At 33.7% G+C, this 20586-nt stretch overlaps 2 protein-coding genes and 1 pseudogene across 2 annotated transcripts in view; 1 reads left to right on the forward strand and 2 right to left on the reverse strand.

The window, feature by feature from the left end:
• LOC146922655 (auxin response factor 22-like) overlaps positions 1–3334 on the reverse strand; it is a 46314-nt gene extending 42980 nt beyond the window's left edge. Inside the window, exon 1 of the mRNA XM_085711585.1 lies at positions 3074–3334. Coding sequence (XP_085567711.1) covers positions 3074–3334 — 261 coding nt within the window. The remainder of the gene's footprint in view (positions 1–3073) is intronic.
• Positions 3335–3359: 25 nt separating this feature from the next.
• LOC146922656 (auxin response factor 17 pseudogene) lies at positions 3360–4942 on the reverse strand (annotated as a pseudogene).
• Positions 4943–5077: 135 nt separating this feature from the next.
• On the forward strand, positions 5078–6081 carry LOC146922657 (uncharacterized). Its single transcript, XM_085711586.1, has 2 exons — positions 5078–5886; positions 6021–6081. The coding sequence occupies exons 1-2, from the start codon at positions 5078–5080 to the stop codon at positions 6079–6081; spliced, it is 870 nt and encodes a 289-aa protein (XP_085567712.1).
• The last annotated feature ends 14505 nt before the right edge of the window (positions 6082–20586 follow it).

A 20586-nucleotide genomic window follows, 5' to 3' on the forward strand; every position in this document is an offset into this window, starting at 1 on the left:
GTTGTTGAATGATAGAACAAGTAGAGACAAAACTTTATGCTAGCTGATCCGCTATTCAAAGACATGACACATAAGGTCTTTCATATGGTTGTTGTCATTAAGGATGTCTTGGATTAGTGGGAGTCTCTTTTACTTTATGTTCTATACTTTTGTTTTGGTATTGATACAGACTTTATGTTATGATTTTCTGCAGAAATAAAGTACACGAGGTTATATTTATTATAACCATTTCTGTATCATTTTGTGCTAATATTGAATTTGCAAACTTCAGTTTTGATCTCACTAAAGTTTTCAGTTGGATCAGTTGGAAATAGGCATGATTTAGAGATCACATTACATGAAATTTCCATGCCACTCATCCATATCGATCTATGTCATCAAGTGCATTGGTATGGTGGTCGTCGGGGTTTCGTCACGTTATACGTCAGTGACGACAGCCGCGGTGGTCCCATTATTAATGTATGAGATGGACCAGATTGTAAGGTTGAAATCTAAAGATAAATAGCATTCAGTTGCGCGCCTAAAGAATTCTGATATAATTATTAAGATATGTAGCCCAAGTGGGAGATTGTTGGAATATTTTATTATTTAATAATATTCAAATATCATTATGTGGGCAAATATCGTAATAATAATTATATTAGCTATTTATCAATTGTGAGCCTTAATTGATTAGTGATCAAATTAAGTAATAAGGCTATTAGATTTCTAATTAGATAATTAATTAAATATTTAATTAGTTGATATGGACTCAATGAGTGGATATCCGGATGACCCATTAACGGAATAATGGGAAACCCTAATGGCCATCCAATATAAAAGAGGCTATGGTCCCCAATATACCGTACACGGCAAAACTCTCTCTTCTCCCCATCTGAAGAGAACTTGAGGCATAAAGGTACCGATTGAGGAAGAACCAAATCAGCCGCCGCTAACCGTGTTGATGTTGATGTTTGTTTCAGATCACCTTCTCTTTGGTTATCATTCTTGATGAGAGGACTGCTATGAAAGCTTTATCCAGGTATTACTAATACTCTAATTCTTAATATTCTTGATAAATCAAACATGTCGTAGATCCGATCATAATTCATGTTCAATGATCAATTTGCTTCCGCTATACTTTTATTTGTATTGAACATGTTTTATGAATTAAGACCTAAATTTCCAACACAAAGGACTTAAGTGAAGGACGATGACTCTTCAGAGACAAGAGTTGCAATTCTGCTGTTGAAGAGAGATTCAGGATGGGAATTGATGAACTTCTTGAGGAGAATCTAGAATTTTGGATGAAATTCAGTACTTCTTTCACTGAGATACCAAAATATGTAACCACTGCAAAAGATTTACTAATTTATGTATCAAAACTTGAAGAAAACTGAAACTCATCAGAAGGAATACGATTTTATAAACTCTTGCTGTGCATTGCTGAATGAAGAACATCAACAGCATTGAAATCCAAGAGAAGACACGGCAGCATTGAAATCCAAGTGTCAAAAGCATGCAGACATAACCTCTTCTTTGGAGAATGTTGTCATTGAGAGTGGGTGAGTATTTGTTTATCATGCTTAACTGATACTATGTGGAGAATCTGGGGATCTTTGAAAGGGAAGGTTAAAATCAATACAAAACTTTAGTTAGTTATTTTATAGTTATTATTTGCGAGTTCTTATATATGCATTTTATTTTATAGTTATTATGCCGAGTTCTTATATCTCTCTGAAATCGTGTATTCTCTCGGGAGAATTCTCGTATAAATACAATATAAATGACACCTTAAGAAGGTTGTGAATGTGAATGCAGATGTTAATTTAGTTTGTGTCAATTTTAGTTTGTCTTGCCATCTTTGTTCTGATGTTATGTCTTTGAATATCAAATTAGTTCAGATGCGTTGCTCCATAATGATACTTTTGGATGATATTGTTCAGATATATGTTTTCAGAATGATTTGGTAGTTACATTGTGATTCTCTCACTATCTTGTCACTGATGCTAAAAAATCACAAGAAGGCATCTAAAAAATATTCTACAGCTCCTAAATCTGAAAGCGGGCAAGTGAAGAGGTTGATACTTGATAAGCTTCAGAAGCAGATTATAACGAGTTTCTGAAAAGCTCTTATATATAATTATTTCATTGCTAGAGACTGGGAAACTAAGGGGCATGTCAATAAATTGGATAAGTGGCACATTAGAAAAGATAAAATCAGAAACAAATGTACAAGAGAGAAATTAGAACCAGCACTTATTGGTGAAAGTCGTGGTGTTAATACTACGATGAATTGAGTACCAAGAGAAGAAGGCCACCATAGTCTAGTCAGAAGAAGTTCATCAAGTAGAGAATAGCCAATTTGGGTATATTAAGATATTTAAAAACTCAAATGAAACCATTAAAAAGAATTTTTATTTTTATTTTTGAAGAGGGAAACCATTAAAAAGAATTAGACCTAAATAAATTATCTGAAGAATTAGTTTAGACAGAAACATCATGTGATCCGTGAGCTGAAACTACCTAACATAGTCTCTTGCTCTATTGATTGGTCATTTTCATTTTATTTTTGCTTTTCACAAGGGAAAGAGATTAAAAAAAAAAGGTGGTTTAAGTCTTGTTTTGAGAGATCAAGTCCAGTCAGGTCACTGACAACAGTACCACTGAATTATGTTCCGTGATCCATTAGTTTATAAGGATCATCAATTAACCCATTCAACATGTTTGCAGATACAACTTCTTGGATTTGGTCGATCACTTTCACAATCGAGGCTTGTATCGTTCCCTTGATTGATTTCCTGACTCTTAATTTTAGAATTACATTTGAATCTTATCCTATAGGGCACAAAGCTAACATCACAACAATTTTAGTATTCCATTTCATCATCCATCTTCTAATTATGGTTTCGACATCTAAGTCAATCACGCATTAACTTCAACACTAATACTTATCAAAGAAATCATCGAATTGTGATTCAACTTTGTACCAACTATAAACTTGAACTGTAATATTTATTATCAAACAAAAGTAGTACTAGATAACGTTATGCACTTGAAATATAATAAGACCAACAGAAGAAAGCGTATGTACCTGAAGCATGCGCCAATTAGGGACATTAGAAGGAGCATTATAAACATCTGAGATTGTCCCCCGAGGCTGATACAATCTCATCTTTGAATTTGAAGATTCTTCTTTCTTCAAAGGAAGATTAACTTTCATTCCAGATGTCCAACTAATCTTCATGGCATCATCAACAACATTTGCATCCACTACAAAATCAAACCAATTCGCTCTCGGATAATACAAAACTTCAAATGCCATGTTTTTCACCGCCAATTCCACCGCATCCATAACCGCCTTCTCTGTTACCTTCCCACTTTTCCGGCATATTCCAAGTTCCAACGAATATCTTCCCAGCTGAGTTTTTAACGAAAACAACTGAATCACCAGCGACGAGTTTCTTGTTGTTGACAAATGAAGTTCATCCCCTACTGAAAAGGTGTCTCTTGGATTTACCACGGTAGATATGCGTGTACTGCCAGACTCAGCCTTGAATGTCAGTGACCGAGAGTGTCCGAGATCGCATGGAATCGTCCAAGTTAAGCTTCGGCAAGGGAGAGTACAATGAATCCACAGCCACTATTGCAATCAGATTGTGTGAGAATCTTGACAAAGGAAACAACATTGTAGCCATTCTCGTCTTCGGCAGGAACCTCTGGAGGAGCTTCTTGTTGATGGCCATGGCCATCCGTTACGGGAGTGAGGAGAAGTTTGGCAAATACTACATCTGTGTGAGGATCAACAAGGAGATTAACGATTGAGATGATACAGGAAATGGAAGGAGGATAATGATGAAGAAGGGTGATGATTGTGTGAGCGGAGACATGTTCTAAGTGACCTTGTGGGAAGTAGTAAATATAGATTTTGTGGGGAATGCTTCGGAATGTAGCTCCCCGGTACTACGGATTTATGCACATGTATCTGCGAAAGCAAATTTTTATATGCCAATATTTTGCAAATCATGAAAACTCATGACTATTTTTAAAAAATCAATATTAATGTAGTGTTTCTATTAATTTTTTTATATATATATAAAATGTAATACTATTAAATATCTGCATCACCCTCTTTGTAGATTTTATGTACTTACATTGCGAAAGTCGATATTAATTTTTTTAAAAAAACTTACGATTATTTTTAAAATATCAACATTAATGTAATGTTTTTTTTTAGGAGATGTCGTGTTTCTATTAGATATTTTTTCATTTTATATAAAACTTAGTGAGATTAATAGATTCAAAGAGATATGAACAAATATTTTCATATATACATATGGCATGAGAGAGTAGGAAAAATTGTTTTACTTTTTTTTTGAACAAGCCAAAATGGAATTATCTACAAAAACTGTTTTACTATATTTATGACATAAGAGGGGAAGAATAAACTGTTTTAACTTCTGAAGAAAATAAATTGTTTTAATATATTATAATAGGTTGGATTTTTTTTTAAATATAGGAAATTTGTTAGACTTAGAAGTGATGAAGCAAAAAAAAAAAGTAAATTTGGAAACAATCTCCTATCTACTCATCATATGAATAAAGAGTAAATAGGGAATCGGTTAGGCTGATAGATCCAAAATTTGATTTTTCAAAAAAGAAAGAATGATATATACGATCTCCCCTCAAAAAATAAAGAAGAATGATATAAGCGATCTCCTCTCAAAAAATGATATATACCATCAATCAGTCAAAGATAATCCTAACTCGTCAATTAACAGAGGCCAATTGATATCTTTTTCTTTTGTCAAAAAAAAAATGATTTCTTAATATATAAGATACACTTGATTTTATTTTATTTAAAAAAAAATTAAAAAAGTTAAAAAAAAAAACTCTTCCTCAAAAAAATATAAAAAAAAAATCTCAAAAAATGTTTACCCGAGGGCTTACAAACCCGGCCCATGAGCACCTCGAAACCTAGGGTTTACACGTATTCATTTTGTTTATATATTCACTCGTCAAGCCTTGTTCATTCCTAGCCATTTCAGTTTGCACAAATAAAACCAAAAATAGGATTCTTCCTCCTCGTAGAGAAATTATGAATCAAAACTACAGTCCTCCCATAACTCGTTCTCGTACTGCTTCTGCTGCTGCTAACCACGGTCCTCCCATGACTTCTAGTTATGCTACTAGAACGCAAAACTCAACTAAGAGAAAATCTCGTTCAGAAAACCGTGATGATGGAAAGAAGAAGAAGAAGCAAGAAACCACTAGCACCAACAACGAACCGATTCAGAACAAGCCAGAAGAAAACACTAACACAGTTATAGAACAAGGTGAATGCTCAAAAAGCTTTAACTGCGGTATATGCTTTGATTCTGTAACAAACACTAATTTGTTCACAGCTATTTCATGCAATCATCCATTTTGTACTAATTGCATATCCAAGTATGTGGCTGTTGAAAGAGAGAAGCATGTGGTGAAAGTGAATTGTCCGAAGCCGGAATGTTCTGTGGAACTGAAACCAGAAACTTTGCAATCTTTTTTACCTAAAAAAGTTATTGCTGATTGGAAATATGCAATTTTTGAGTCTTCTATTTCTTCAAAGCAAATATTTTACTGCCCTTACGAGAATTGTTCTCTTTTCCCCTCAAAAAAGAAGAAGAATTGTTCTCGTTTAATGGTTGAGGAGGGTGTCATAAGTTGTGAATGCCCTTCTTGTCATGGGTTAATCTGTGCACAATGTAAAGTTCCATGGCACTCAGATATGAATTGTCAGGAATTATTGGATGAAAAACATTTGGATATGAAATTTTTGGAGTTGGTTAAAAGAGAAAAGTGGCAGAGATGTCCAAAATGCTCTATGTATGTCCAGAGAAGAGATGGATGTAACAGCATGACATGTAGGTTGTATATCTTACCTTCTCTGGCTCATCATAAATCATTTTCACTTATTTTATTCTTAATTAAATCTGTGTAATTCATTATTAGGTTATATATATTGATGAAAAGTTAGTTATAGTGTTTCCATTTTTTTTCAGGTGTGGATGTCACTTCTGTTACAGGTGTGGTAAGGATCGGTGTTATGGACATACGTGCTAGTGTGGTAAGGATAGGATTATAAGATTAAGGTAACTATGAAACTCTTTGCATATAGAATTAAATTTAATTTTGATAAGCAGTGAGTTGAAATAAAATATTTTGAATTGTAGAATGATTAATTCTAGGATACACAGCCTGTATTATGTTTCCATTTCCGGAATCAATTTCAACTCCTAGTTGCCAAATATTTTGATGGGTTTAATATGTTTCTAATCCAAGTTGTTTAGAGGGCAATTCAATTTTCTGTTTTTTAGTTGTTAGTTAGTGGTTTTAGAGGTAGTTATGCATGTTAGTTAGTTAACTCTATGTCTTAGCGAGGGCTTTCATATACGAGTCTTAGCCCTAGTATAGTATAAATACATGTTTGAGTGTAAGTGCATTTGGATCTCACATTACAATAATTTTGAGTTCTCTAAACATATATATATATCAATTGCTAATTTATATATCAATTACAATCATTTTCAGTTCTCTAAACATATAAGCTTCAATTGCTAATTTTGAGTTCTTAGTCGGGGTTTATACTTTTGAACTTTTTTAATTAGAAATATGTACAAAAATTATATTTAATATATATTATATAATATTACATTACTCAATTTATATTGCACTTAAAAAATTACATATATACTCTTCAATTGTCATAGATGTGGTTTCATGTTAAGAACTCAATGAATAATAAACTCATTTTCAAAGTTGCCTGACAAATATCTCAATATAAGCTGTGAGACAATCGTTTATCTATTCATCCCATTTTTAGTAATATCCTTATTTATTAATTTTGTTATGTCTGCAGCAACTTAACCTAATTTTTTCCCGCTCATTTGCTTTATTAGGTTTGCAATTATTTAACCTGACAAATTCCATCTAAAAAAATGCATTGCACACCCATTTCATTCCTATCCGCTTGCCTTTTTGTTTTGAAGAAAATATTTTCTACCATATCAATGATCTTACGGGTTAAAGATTATTTATTGGTCTCTATTATAATTGAGAAAATCCTTGTGACGTACGGGTCAAAAGTCTAGTTATGATAATATATAAATCATATACACAGGTGATATATACATAGTTTTATTGTGTGGCAATTTTTTGTTTTTAATTAGTTTACTTTTTTTTCGTAAGGAATTAGTTTACTGTTAATTTCTTTATAATAAAAATCTTAAGATGAAGAAATGGTCTCCCGATCCAAGGTAGAAAAAATCGTATGGTTCAAGAACACTTGCAAAAGATATTTAAATTTACATTTCTTCAAAGACACTAATAGAGTTCGAACCTAAAATCCATAAGTTCAAGATCTTTCTTTTTACCATCGGACTGAAACCCAAGAGTTTATTTCACTATTTGCTTAAAATACAAAATTTATATTTTTGTAATTTTTTATTCAATCAAAAAACTATTATTTGAAATAGATGCATAAAATTTGATATCTTTCATGAGTTTCTAAACAACTTCGTAATTATAATTTGTCAGTTTCACATAAAAAAATGGTTTATATCTCACTAATTGTTTATAGTTTTTTAATGATTTTTTTAAACAACTTATAAATAATATTTTGTACCATCAAATGACTCGCTCATGCTTCTAGTTCAATGGTGAAGTTCTTATAAATAATGCACGATGATGAAGCAAGAAATTTCATGTTTTCTATATTGGCCATTGATTAGTTCTTTTTTTTTTTGGCACATTTATATGCTAAAAACAAGTGTAAAGTGTTAAGATGATTTGTTTGGCAATAGACATTAACAAGCTATAACCTTCCCCAAAAAAAAACAAGCTATAATAAGGCAATTATGAAGGCACATAAACCTAGTCAACCTTGTTGTAAATAAAATCAACAACATTTAAGAAAGCATGTAATCCTAATTCAATCACAAACTAAACATTTATACGTGGACAATGCTACATGTCTTTTGATTGGAATTGTTAATGTTTAAACTGATTGTATTTTTTTGTGTGTACAGTACTTATAACCGAGGACATTCAGGTTAGGAAGCTTGTGTGGCAAATATGCAGAAAGTTCTAGCTGTTAGTAATCAACTTATCATTAAGAAAAGAAATTTGGTACATGACACTCTAGATAAAAGAGTACATCAATGTTACAAACATTATTTTTTTTTCTAGTAGTGATTTTCAATTTTTATATGGTATTGTGATATGTTTTAATGTTACAATTAACCGACTTGAGTATTTCAGAGATACAACTGAAAATGTGGAATGAATTTATCATTTTCTTATTTATATTTGATTGAAATGTTATACATAATTATTCCATTTCATATGCTACAAATAAATCCATTTATTTTTGCTTCAGTGATCTATAACTATTATTCCAAAAGAAAAATATTGTTCCTTCCTAGATATTTTGTTGTCATGATATCATCAAAATCATTTAAGTGTTAGAATTCGTCTAGTATGTCGGATCATTGTCCAATGATATTGGCTGTTGTTAATGAAGACAATCGGAGGTCAAAACCGCAATGTATGTTAAAAAGGTTGATTTTTCTGGTTATAACCAATTTGTTGTTGAAAAATGGCATTCTTTTGCGGTGGATGGTTGGGGAGGGTATGTGATTAAAGAGAAGCATAACTTAATAAAAGACATGCTGAAGATATTGCATCAAGCTCATTTGCAGAATTTAGATTGACGATTGAAAGGTGTGAACGATTGTATTTTGGTTTTAAATATCAAAGGAGAGGATGACGATTTTTTACGTACGCGTTTAATTTCTAGTTTCGTAAGAACATTATTCAACTATCCTACGATATCGTGCAAAACAAATATTTCCATTGATGGGAAAAATGAAGAAGAGGCAAAAATTAGATAAAGAAAAATGATATAAAGAAAGTGAGAAAGAAGATGAAAGTGAAAGCAAAAATAAATAAATGAGGGAAGAAAATGCAATTTTAAAATGTAATGAAAATATGATAGAAGTATATTATTGTAGATTCTTTGGACAACATGTTTTAAAAATTAAGTCCCTACGCAAGAGGAACAAAAAAAAGCAAGAATAAAACAATATAGTGAACGCTGATGTATATGGGTAAAACACCCAAAAGATAACCTATATACCTCGTACATCAAATACAAAATCCCAAAAAACCACCAAGAGGCACCACCCAACAGAGGGTTACCACCAAAACTAATAAAACGCAACACCAAAAACAAAATCAACACCAAAACCAAACTCAAACCCTCACATAGCAACATAAACAAATCTTGTCCCAAAATTCTCAAAATCCATCACAAGTAGCCGCAAAAACAACTTCCAACACCTACGGTCGACTGCTCGCACCAAAACTCCCTAACCACGACTAAAAAAAGTAACTCAACACCAAAAAACTGCAGAAAAATTTATAGACCCACACCACACTAGTAACCCTCCCAAGAACCTCCACCCAAAAACATTACCTTCAAAAGAACTACAAACGTAGTCAAATACAAATCAGTTTCCATTCAAATTATTTTTAGCCGTAATCAATTTTACATAATCAATTTATTCAAGAACCTATTTTTTTCACCACATAAACAAAATATACAATGTTGAACACACTAAAAAAATTTGGAGTCACGATGAGAGATTATTTCCTTTGCGTTAAACGTGACTTGGCATGTACGATGTGTTTAAACTTAAAATACACACAAACAAAAACAATAGGTGGAGTGTTGCAAGGTGAGTTTTTTTTAGTATTTTAATATTGAAGTGATTACTGATCATAAATCCTAATTAATAAGGTAAGTGATGGTTGGATTAGGCAAGTTTATCAAATCGTTTACTAGGTAATAAAATGAGATTGTCGTTTCACCTAAACAATTCACGTTACTTATTTGGGAACAAAATAAAATAAAAGAGATAAGGGTATAGAGTTTTGCAGTTTAATCTGTTTGCAACAGGGCAAAGTTACCTATTTGATTGCAGAATGTTGGCGGTGGTTATGATTCTTTGAATCCCTTATATTTATTTGTTGGAATTAATTAACAGTCAAGTAAAGTTCAACTATTCTAAGTAGACTATCTAAGTGATGAGTTCTTTGGGATGTGATAACCAAATTAGTTTGTCAAGTTGCACCTGTTGGTCGTGGGGTCTTACTCTCTCGGTCGATTTCGGTCTATCCCTTCGCCTGTTAAGTTGCACCTGCTAGTCACATGGTGATCCTTACGCGTTGGGTCTTACACCCTTAGGGGTAACTGAAACATAAACTTAAAATAGAGTTCCTAAATTTCCAAAGGTATGAATCTCAGAAATACAAAGCACACTCTCCCTCTTGGTATTCCTATCAGCGTCTGCGTTACCAAGGTTGGAGGAGAATGAAGTTATTGGGTTGAGTTACATTGTGAAGTCACTTGTTTCCTTAATTCTTTACTAGTTACTGAAGATAATATTGCTTATTGCTTTATTTTATGTTTCGATGATGTCTAAGATGGCTAGGCTATTTGATGATGATATTGCTTATTTCATTAGTTTATGCTTTGATGATGTCTAGATAGCTAGGTTATTTGATGTTGTTCATTATGTTGATTAGTTATAGCTTAGAAATTTGTTAAAGCACCTAGAAAACCATGTCTCATTATGTCATGTGATCCCTTAATGTCTTGTGTGGTGTCTTGTATATAAATCTTTTTGTGTGTCAATATCCTTCTTTGTGATGATTGAATCGATTCAAATTATATTGAATAGATTCATAAACCTCCCTAAATTTGGTTGAATCTATTCAAATTTTCATGACCATCTAATTCATTGAATTAGGTTTTAACTAATTTGCTTAGATCAATTGATTGCAACTTCTATTCAATTCTTCAATTTCACTTGCATTGTCTTTTCTATTGATAGCTTAGTATCTTTGTTATTTTAGGTTTGGTTTGAAATTGTGAAAAGTTTTGTATATTGTTCAATTCATTAATATTTGATTGCATATAAAATTTGTATCATGAATCTCTCAATTCAAGATAAAATCTTACTTCACATAGATTTATCTTTGTTATTTGTGGTGATTGTTCGCCCACGAATCCAATAGTCAATTTCGATAAACTTAATTTTCAAAAAGCTATTCACCCCCCTTGCTCTAGCTTACAAACCAATTAGTCATATAGACCAATAAGTGTTATCATAGAGCCTTGGTCTCTTCTTATGGCTAACTACCGGAAGAGTTGATCTATATGGCTAATAAGGAGCCAAAGGGGGATTATGATAGAGCACCTATTTTCGACGGAGAAAGTTATGACTATTGGATAGAATGCATGAGCATTCATATCCATTCGGTTGACATGGACGTGTGGGAGACCGTGGTCAACGGGCGGTTTCAACCGCAAGTTGTTGCCAACGCGTCGCACTAGAAAAGCCAATAGCCGATTGGAGTGACGATGAAAAAAAGAAGGTCCAATATGATTTGAAGGCGCGAAATATCCTCATTTCATCTCTTGGAGTGAATGAGTATCATTCTGTCTCTCATTGTAAGACCGCTAAAGCTATGTGGGATGCATTGGAAATCCTTCATGAAGGAACCGATGATGTTAAACAATCAAAAATTAATACCTTTGTGCAACAATATGAGCTTTTTCGCATGGAAGATGGTGAAACCATCTCCTCCATGCAAATGAGATTTACTCATATTTTAAACAAGTTGCAAAACCTTTGTAAAACAATTTCAAACCAAGATTGCACTAGTAAAATTTTGAGATGTATGACAAAGGAATGGCAGCCCAAGGTTATCACTATTAAGGATTAACAAAATCTCAATGCTCTTAGGGTGATCACACTCTTTGGCAAATTAAAGGAACATGAGCATGAGATCAATCGTTTCAAGTCAAGTGAGGAAGAATCTAAGAAGAAGGAAAGGAGTCCATTGCCTGTAACACAACCTCGTACGTCTCTACCTCTTCGATTCAAAATGATGATGAATCCGATGATGATGTTATAAATGAAGAGGAGATGAGCTTGTTTGTAAGACAGTACAACCATTACATTAAAAGGAATGGGTTGAAGCACAATGACAAGAATCTAGTGAACTTTAGGAGGTCCTCAAGAAAAGGAAAAGAATCGGATAGTGATGAGAAAGTTGTTAGTTGCTATGGCTGCGAAAAAGTAGGCCACTATAAAAATTAATGTTAGGAATTTGCTAAAGAAAGAAGGAGATGCAGATTCAATCAAAACTGAAGAGGAAGAAATCTCTACATTGTTTGGGAAGTAGATGAAGTTACCTCCAATACTAGTGACATCGAAAACAAGGATGAAGACGATCGATGCTTCATGGGTCAAATGAAGAAAGCTAAAAATGAGGTCATCTTCTCCGACTCCGACTCTGATTCTTACTCCAATTTTAAACCCACTTATAAGGACTTACAAGTCTCTATTGAAGAAATCCATCCCGAATCTCTAAATGCTTTTGAAAAACTAATTGCTTAAAAGAAAACTATTTTGAAATTAGAGTCCGAAATTTCTAAACTTAAGGAAGCTTTTGAAAACTTAAGAGATGAGCATGCTTCACTTGTTAATGAGAAAATTGTAAGTCCCACAATTGAGTCACCTAGGAAAAATACACCCAAATATGATAATTGGATGGATTTTGCTAGTTGTGAGACTTGCCCTAGCTTGCATCAAGAGATTAAATCTCTATACAAGAAACTAGAGCAAGTATCCAAAGGTTCCATGATTTTTGCTATGAATTTAAAAGATGAAAGAATTCCTTTTAAAAGACCTTACACAAAATATTCTTATATAATAAAAAATAAGAATCATAGCAAAACTCATGCTCCTACTATTAGGTGTCATTATTGTGGTATAAGTGGCCACACCCCACCTCATTGCTACATTAGGACAGTTGAAGTTCTTAAGGGCGTAATGATGTGCGTGCCTAAAATTACTTGTTGAGAAACTCATCCCAAGACTTCAAATATTGTTGGAAGCCAAAGGAATCCTTATTAATTTGTGCAAACGTGTATTGCAACTTTGAAGGAACTTTTTCTCCTTCTAGGTTGTCCAAGACACTAAACTAAGTTGTGTCCCTTTTCTCACTTTCAAATATTTTTGGCACATCTTAAAAGTCACAAGTCAACTATGGAATTCCTTGTTTTCTCTTACTCCCAAAATATTGGGAAAGGTGTGTTTGTTTTAGTGTGTTGTAGGTTCGATGATGAATGAGAAAAGTCAAAGATAATGCTCCACTATAAGCTCCTTAATCTCAAGGACCTCATGAGCATATCTCTTAATTGTCTTATCATGTTGGATGGTCACAATAAGCATATCTCTTATCATCTCTCCTTAGCGCACTCTTACAAGGGAGTAAGGTTTGGCTATAGGTAAAAAAAATTAATTGAGTGTCAAATGTGTGTTGACTTCTCCTTGAAAATTTCCTCTTACCCTATCTTGTGTTTGATATGTTCTTCTTACGTTAATATTGTAATATTATTCATGAGTAAGTTGTTTATCATTGATTTTGTTCATCCCCTTTCTTGCATGCTTGCTTGTAATTCAATTGCGATTGTTTACATGCTATTTGTTTTGGGGGTGTTTTCTAAAATCTTGTTTGTTCAAATGTACACAAAATAAATTGCATGGCAACTCCTTTTTCTTGTGTTGGGCATGTGTTTTGTAAAAAGCACCTTTGCACCATCTCTCTTTGACATTGTTAAAAGGGGAGGTTATTTCATCATGATTGTTTTCTCGTTCATGAAATTTGGTTGTCATGTTTATACGCATGATTATGGTTATTGGTATCCATTCTTGTTGTTATCTTTATTGTTGATTTTATGCATGTTCATTAGTATCTATGCATGTTTATGTCGGCTTGTAGTCAATTGGGATTGCTTACTTGCTTGTTTATGTTCTTCCACTTTGGTTAATATCCCTTTTTGACGTTGTCAAAGGGGGAGATAAAGTGGATATATTTCTTCATACGTGACTATATATATTGCCATATTTGTTTGCTCGTGTTGGTGTGTTTCTTGTATGCTATGTTTCAGGGAAAGATTAGTCCACATCATCAACATGTGTTTGACATCATCAAAAAGGGGGAGAATGAAGATAATATTGCTTATTGCTTTAGTTTATGTTTTGATGATGTCTAAGATGGCTAAGCTATTTGATGATGATATTGCTTATTTCTTTAGTTTATGCTTTGATGATGTCTAGATAGCTAGGTTATTTGATATTGTTCATTATGTTGATTAGTTATAGCTTAAAAATTTGTTAAAGCACCTAGCAAACCATGTCTCATTGTGTCATGTGATCCCTTAATGTCTTATGTGGTGTCTTGTATAGAAAACTTCATTTTTGTGTGTCAATATCTTTCTTTGTGATGATTGAATCAATTCAAATTATATTGAATAGATTCATAAACCTCTCTGACTTTGGTTGAATCTATTCAAATTTTCATGACTAGCTACTCAGTGAACCGATTCAAATTATATTGAATAGATTCATAAACCTCTCTGACTTTGGTTGAATCTATTCAAATTTTCATGACTAGCTCTAGTGAATTGATTCAATATATTTTGAATAGGTTCAAAAACCTCTCTGACTTTGGTTGAATAGATTCAAAATAATTTGAATAGTATCAATCTTCATCTGGGGATTTTTGAATCTATTCAAATTCTGTTTGATGTGTATCAATCTTCATAGCACATCTTTTTTATCACTTAAACTGTCTGAATCGATTCAACCATTAACTGAATCGATTCAATATGTTGTTTTTGGTCAAAATTTTGCTATTGCCATCCTTTTCGATATATACTCACTTCCTCGTAACACTCAATTCATTAAATCATTTGCAACTATTCTCTCTAGGTCTCAAAAACTCATTGCACATAAATTCCTCAAGATTAAACACTTTTTCTTAGAATCACTTTGTACATTGAGTCACCTTGATTTGCTAGGGTGCTAGTAGGGATTGTATGTTGGTTCTGAAGGTGAGAAAAACACAAGAAGGGGGGGTTGAATTGTGTTAGCTTTTTCTTCGTTTTCTCATAAGCTGAAAGTGCTGATCAGAATCAGATAGAGTTCCACTTCTGAAGTAATGTTCAGGATCTAATTGCAGCGGATAAAAACACACACACACACACACACACACACACACACACAGAGAGAGAGAGAGAGAGAGAAGAAAGACACAAAGCAATTATACAGGTTCCTTCCACAAACCGGAAGTAGTCATGTCCCCCTTGCACTTCCAATGAGAGTTCACTAAAATGTAATATCTGATTACAACTACTCACTGCTATAACTAGGAAGAGACTTCAAACTACTCAAGCACATCTGCAAGAGATTTCCTATGCTCCTGAACACAATCAAGAGACTTCCTATGCTCAAGCACAACTGCAAGAGACTACTATTCAAACAGACTTACAAAGAAATTTGATTGAGGTTGAACACTTGATATACAATTAGTGGTGTTCACAATACAAATCAGATACAGACTCTTAAGACTTTAGAATTTCTAAGATATGAACTTTGATAAGAAATTCTAAGTGAACTTTTGATGCAGAACAATTTCAGCAGAGTTTAGGCGCTTTCAAATTGTTATAGAGTCTTGTCATTCTCTAAGTCTTCACTCCTTTATATAGAGGTGTGAAAGAGACGTTGTTGAATTGCCAGTACATCAAAATAGAGTCGTTTGAAGCTTTGACCATTCACCAATGATCTTTTCCCTAATATGGTTATTGTCCTATGAAGGATCAATTTCAAATCCATTCCAAGTCTGTAGGAACATCGTTGCAGGCATAGCTGTTATTCTTGTCTTGTTGCAGAGACAGAGACAGAGTAGTGGAGGTAGTGGTTGTACACTTCGTACAATTGTCCTTTTTCAACGCTCTTAAAAGAAACAACATCCAATGCCTTCAAATCCTTTTGAATTAGTTGTTGCTTCACTCTTCTGATCTTTTGCAATGTAAGGCGTTATTAAATCCTTTGAACAGCCTTTGAAGCTTTAAGTCTCTCATCTTGTGATGGTCTTCAGCTCCTGATAAAAAATTGCTTTTGGTGATGTTGCTTCTGATGAGGTGCTTCTGATGAACTTGCTTCTGATGATGATGTCATCACTTCAGGAGCACTTGACTTCAGAACCACTTTTCTTCAGACGCTTCAAGTTTCCTTCTTGTTGATTTCATTGCTCTCATTTGTTCTTCCAGAACCTAATAAAGATACCAAAATTTTTAATACCTTGTTATCATCAAAACTTTAAAGGTTAATGTTAAACACTTTTTGTTCCAACAGGTTCTCTCAAGAAGATTGATTGGCTTAATCAAGGCTTCAAAGTGAAGTGAATAATCTCATTCCACCTCCAAAGGTCTTAGGGGTCTTTCTAAACATACTTGAAGTCAAAGGGGATTCGTTTACTGATGTAGTTTCCACAGGGAGTTGCGTTAAATCATAAGCGTTTTCACAATCTTTCACATTAAGGTATCCTTTATAAAATGTTTGTTTGTAACACTATATCCATAGATGACATAAAAGTAAAAACAAGAGGAGATCGAACTATTTCGCTTGCGGTATAAGATAACGAGCAAGCATAACAGCAGCAATCTCTCGATCGATTAACAGACTCTAGCTTTATAACCAATATTATTACAATCATTTCTACAACATCCTTCGTGTCCAATGCGACATCGTTATTTCTAAGTTAGCGTTTAAACATTCGTGTCCAAATCCCTTAAACGATAACAAAGTCGATCGGATAACTTAATCGACCGTGTCCAGCCTGATTAAGTATCCGAAAGCATTAAAATCTTGATTAAAAGTAATTATCAAAGGTTTACAAACTTGTCAAGAGTGATATAACATAAGATAGATTGTTATTCTAGTTCTAGATTCAAGAGTTTGTGTCCAAATCATCTTGAATCTCTTTGAAAGCATTAAAAGCAAGAATAACAACAATATTGAATCATTAAGCTAGAACCTTATATATTAAAGGTTCAAAAGATTACATGTTTGTTACCTCAATACTACAAAGAAGATGATAGCTACACATAGACATGTATACTATGCAAAGGATGAAGGAAAGATGAAGATTCTATGTCAAGATCCTTCGTGTCCAAAGTGATCTTGAGTTAAATCTACTCCTAAACACCTTGCTTTGTGTTTCTCTCTTGGAAATAGCTCTGACCTCTCTCTTAGAATGTATGAAAATATCAATGGAATAGTGAATGACCTAAAAGAGAGGTAAAAATGCTATTTAAAGGGCCTGTGTTTTTGTACCTACGCTAATAGCGCAGATTACGCTAATAGCGTGGTATGTCGGCCTATAATCTGGCCAATGGGCTTGTGCCACGTTGGCCTTGCCCTGCTTCTACGCTCCAGCTACGCTAATGGCGTGGCTCCCTGGAGCATTTACGCTAATAGCGTATATTACGCTAATAGCGTAGTTCTTCATGACCATCTTCTTCTTCTACGCTCCAGGTACGCTATTAGCGTACTCTCTGGACAAAATACGCTAATAGCGTAGCTCACTCTAAGAGCGTGCATCTTCCCATATGTCCAGAATCACGCCCCAGGTACGCTATTGGCGTATCTCTCTGGAGTTTGGCATTTCTTCATCACGCTAATAGCGTAGGACACGCTAATGGCGTAGGACTTTGAACTTTGACGTTTCTTGCTCCTTGCTTGTATTTTCCTGCACAAAAAAGGGTAGAATAAGGCTCAAAAGCATATATGACATATTTGCATAATATTTGGAGTTTTCCATGGAGAATCTTGCAAAACAAGTCACTAAAATGCCTAAACTTCTATATGAAATATATCACTTTTAAACACTTATCATTTACCGGACGTAGCATTGAAGGCTTGAGTGAAGAGTTCGAAGGGGTGCACGGGTAATCAAGGATCCAAAGATTCAAGGAGCACCAAATTCAAGGGTTACTTGGAGTTTAGGGGAGTGTTTTCATAGGGGTTGAAGAATTAGGTTTCATTTCAAGGAACTCTTGTAAACACATTGTAATCAACATTTGTTACTTAGTGGATGACCTTGGTGAAGGCATACTTCATCAAGAAGAGTAGACGTAGCTCTAGCGTGGACGAGAAAGAGCGAACTACTATAAAAACATCGGTGTTATCTCTCTTCCTTATCCTCTTTATGTTTTGCTATTGCATGTGATTAATTAAATAATTGTTACGTTAATTGAAAAAGTTGATCAAAGTTGTTTTTCACCAAAAAGATAATCTAATTCATTGAACTAGGTTTTAACTAATTTGCTTAAAATTGATTGCAACTTTTATGCAATTTCACTTGCATTGTCTTTTCAATTGATAGCTTAGTATCTTTGTTATTTTAGGTTTGGTTTGAAATTGTGAAAAGTTTTGTATATTGTTCAAGGATTCATTAATATTTGATTGCATATAAGATTTGTATCATGAATCTCTCAATTCAAGATAAAATCTTACTTCACGTAGATTTATCTTTTTGTTATTTGTGGTGATTGTTCACACACGAATCCAATAATCAATTTTGATAAACTTAATTTTCATTAACTCAGAATAATTTTTTAAAAAAGCTATTCACCCCCCCCCCCCCCCCCCTCCCCAGCCTACAAACCAATTAGCCATATACAACAACAGTTACTACCTGATTTCAGCAAATGTTCATGAATATTAGGCATGTCCCCTCCCTAATTACTTACTATCAGGGTACACTCGCTTTCGGTTTGTTTTGCTAGTTACTAACTAATTACTTCCTGGTAAGACATATATAAATACCAAGATATGAATACCATTATTAGGCAATGTCACTACCTAGGTGCCTAAATCAGGGTTATGCTTCAGATGAGACAAATCTTACGCACTACAGTAAAACAAAACAACGAACAGAAAATAACTGAATAAAATACTTTAAATTAATAACTATCCGACAAACAAGAAAAGGTTCATCTTAGAACCCTAGCCTGAAATATTAGGTTACCCATGGTAACTAAAAAAAAATTACAAAAGAAATAAAACATACCTTACAAAAGCCTTGAGTGAGGAGAAAGACTCCTCCCTTGAAGCTCATAGTGTTTTCCTTCCTCTTGAACCGTTTTGTTCTGAATGAGAAATTGTGAATGAGGATGGCGGTATTTATAGGGAGAGTTTCGACTAAACTTGGGTTAAAATCGAAGGCTTTTGCACCAAAAAGTCAGAAAACATCGCATAGGGCCACAAGGCACATAGACAGGACGCCTAGGGCCATGTGCCAAGCGCGTGTGAATGGTAGAATAGGCATCGGGTGACTACTTTCATGTGTCAGGCGCATGTGAGTGCGACAGGTGCTTATATTGCCTGTTTCTTTGCCTTTTCGGGTGTTTGCTTCTGTTTAAGATGTCGTGGAACATGGGAACATAATTCCTCCCTCTTTAATAACTTTTGAAGCCTTTTGAATCTTTATTCTTCACCTTCCCAAGGACTTTACAAATCTTCAGATGTCTTTCTTTGCCGATATGCATGATTTTTTCCGTGAACAATTGCTCTAATACTCCTCTCTTCTGCGTGTAAAATGACTGAAAAACGTACTAAGAATAACGTACGATCACATGTCATCACAACTCAAAACTTAAATTGTTTCTTGTCCTCAATTAGCGAAAGAAAAATGAATTTCATTCTTTGCATTTTTTCAGGAAAAACATACATTTTCGAAGAGGTGCTCAGATCTTCATCACTGTATTTGCCAGCTCCAGTTGTCACATGAATGTACCTTGCTGTAAATTTGAGACAATTCCAAACTTACAGTTAAATTAGATTATATACACACTTCGAGGACTTTAAGGGTTGCAACGTGGCTTAGGTTAACAGTGGATATATTTTGGGAAAGTAGGCTAACGAAAAAACTTGGAGTTACGTTATCAACCTCAGGATTCATACTAATCATTGATGTATTGTCAACCTTCCTTCCTTGATTCAAAATAGATGGGTAGTAAGTAAAACTATTTATCTTTTTGAACATAAATAAATATATTTTTTGAAGAGACCAAACTTTTTGATGTTTTTAACTCTTTATTTTTTTTTCTTTTTTCTATTTTTGTGTGTAGACCATGGTAGTCAACATTTTTTATAAATAAGTTCTACTAGTACCACACCCCAAACTTAAAATTTTGTTAATTCCAAAGAGCAACCCCAAACTTAGCTTTGAACCATACCAAGTTGTAAAAATTTCTACGCAACTCCAAGAGAAATCAAATAGTTGACATTAAGGTTCAGAACTGTGACATGATTTGTCACTTAGTAACAACAAAAGAAATCATTGTTAAAGGATCAAAGGGGCTATACAATGTTGGAACAAAATGAGTTTAAATAATGCCTCTAATGTTTTGATGATAATAAGGTATTAAAAGTTCAATTGAATATGCTAATAATGGTTCAAGTGCGCGTAACCATATACTAAAATTTTTATGTCTTCAAACAAAGTATTGGTTTTGGATTGGATCGGTTAATTCCCTACTCCAACATTTCCATGTGCATAGTACAAGCTACAGTTGTGTCTCTACTGGATTGGAATGGTTAATTCCCTATCAAGGGATGGTTTTGAAATTATTCCTTCCTAGGACAT

The sequence above is a fragment of the Medicago sativa genome, chromosome 5, assembly GCF_051527215.1.
Source record: "Medicago sativa cultivar Bolivia chromosome 5, Bolivia_mono, whole genome shotgun sequence".
Taxonomy (NCBI): Eukaryota; Viridiplantae; Streptophyta; class Magnoliopsida; order Fabales; family Fabaceae; genus Medicago; species Medicago sativa.

Excerpts from the sequence above, each read along its gene's own strand:
- LOC146922657 (XM_085711586.1), top strand. The coding sequence starts at position 5,078 with ATGAATCAAAACTACAGTCCTCCCATAACTCGTTCTCGTACTGCTTCT. Across the intron at positions 5,887-6,020 it reads TGTAACAGCATGACATGTAG|GTGTGGATGTCACTTCTGTT; the intron begins GTTGTATATCTT and ends ATTTTTTTTCAG.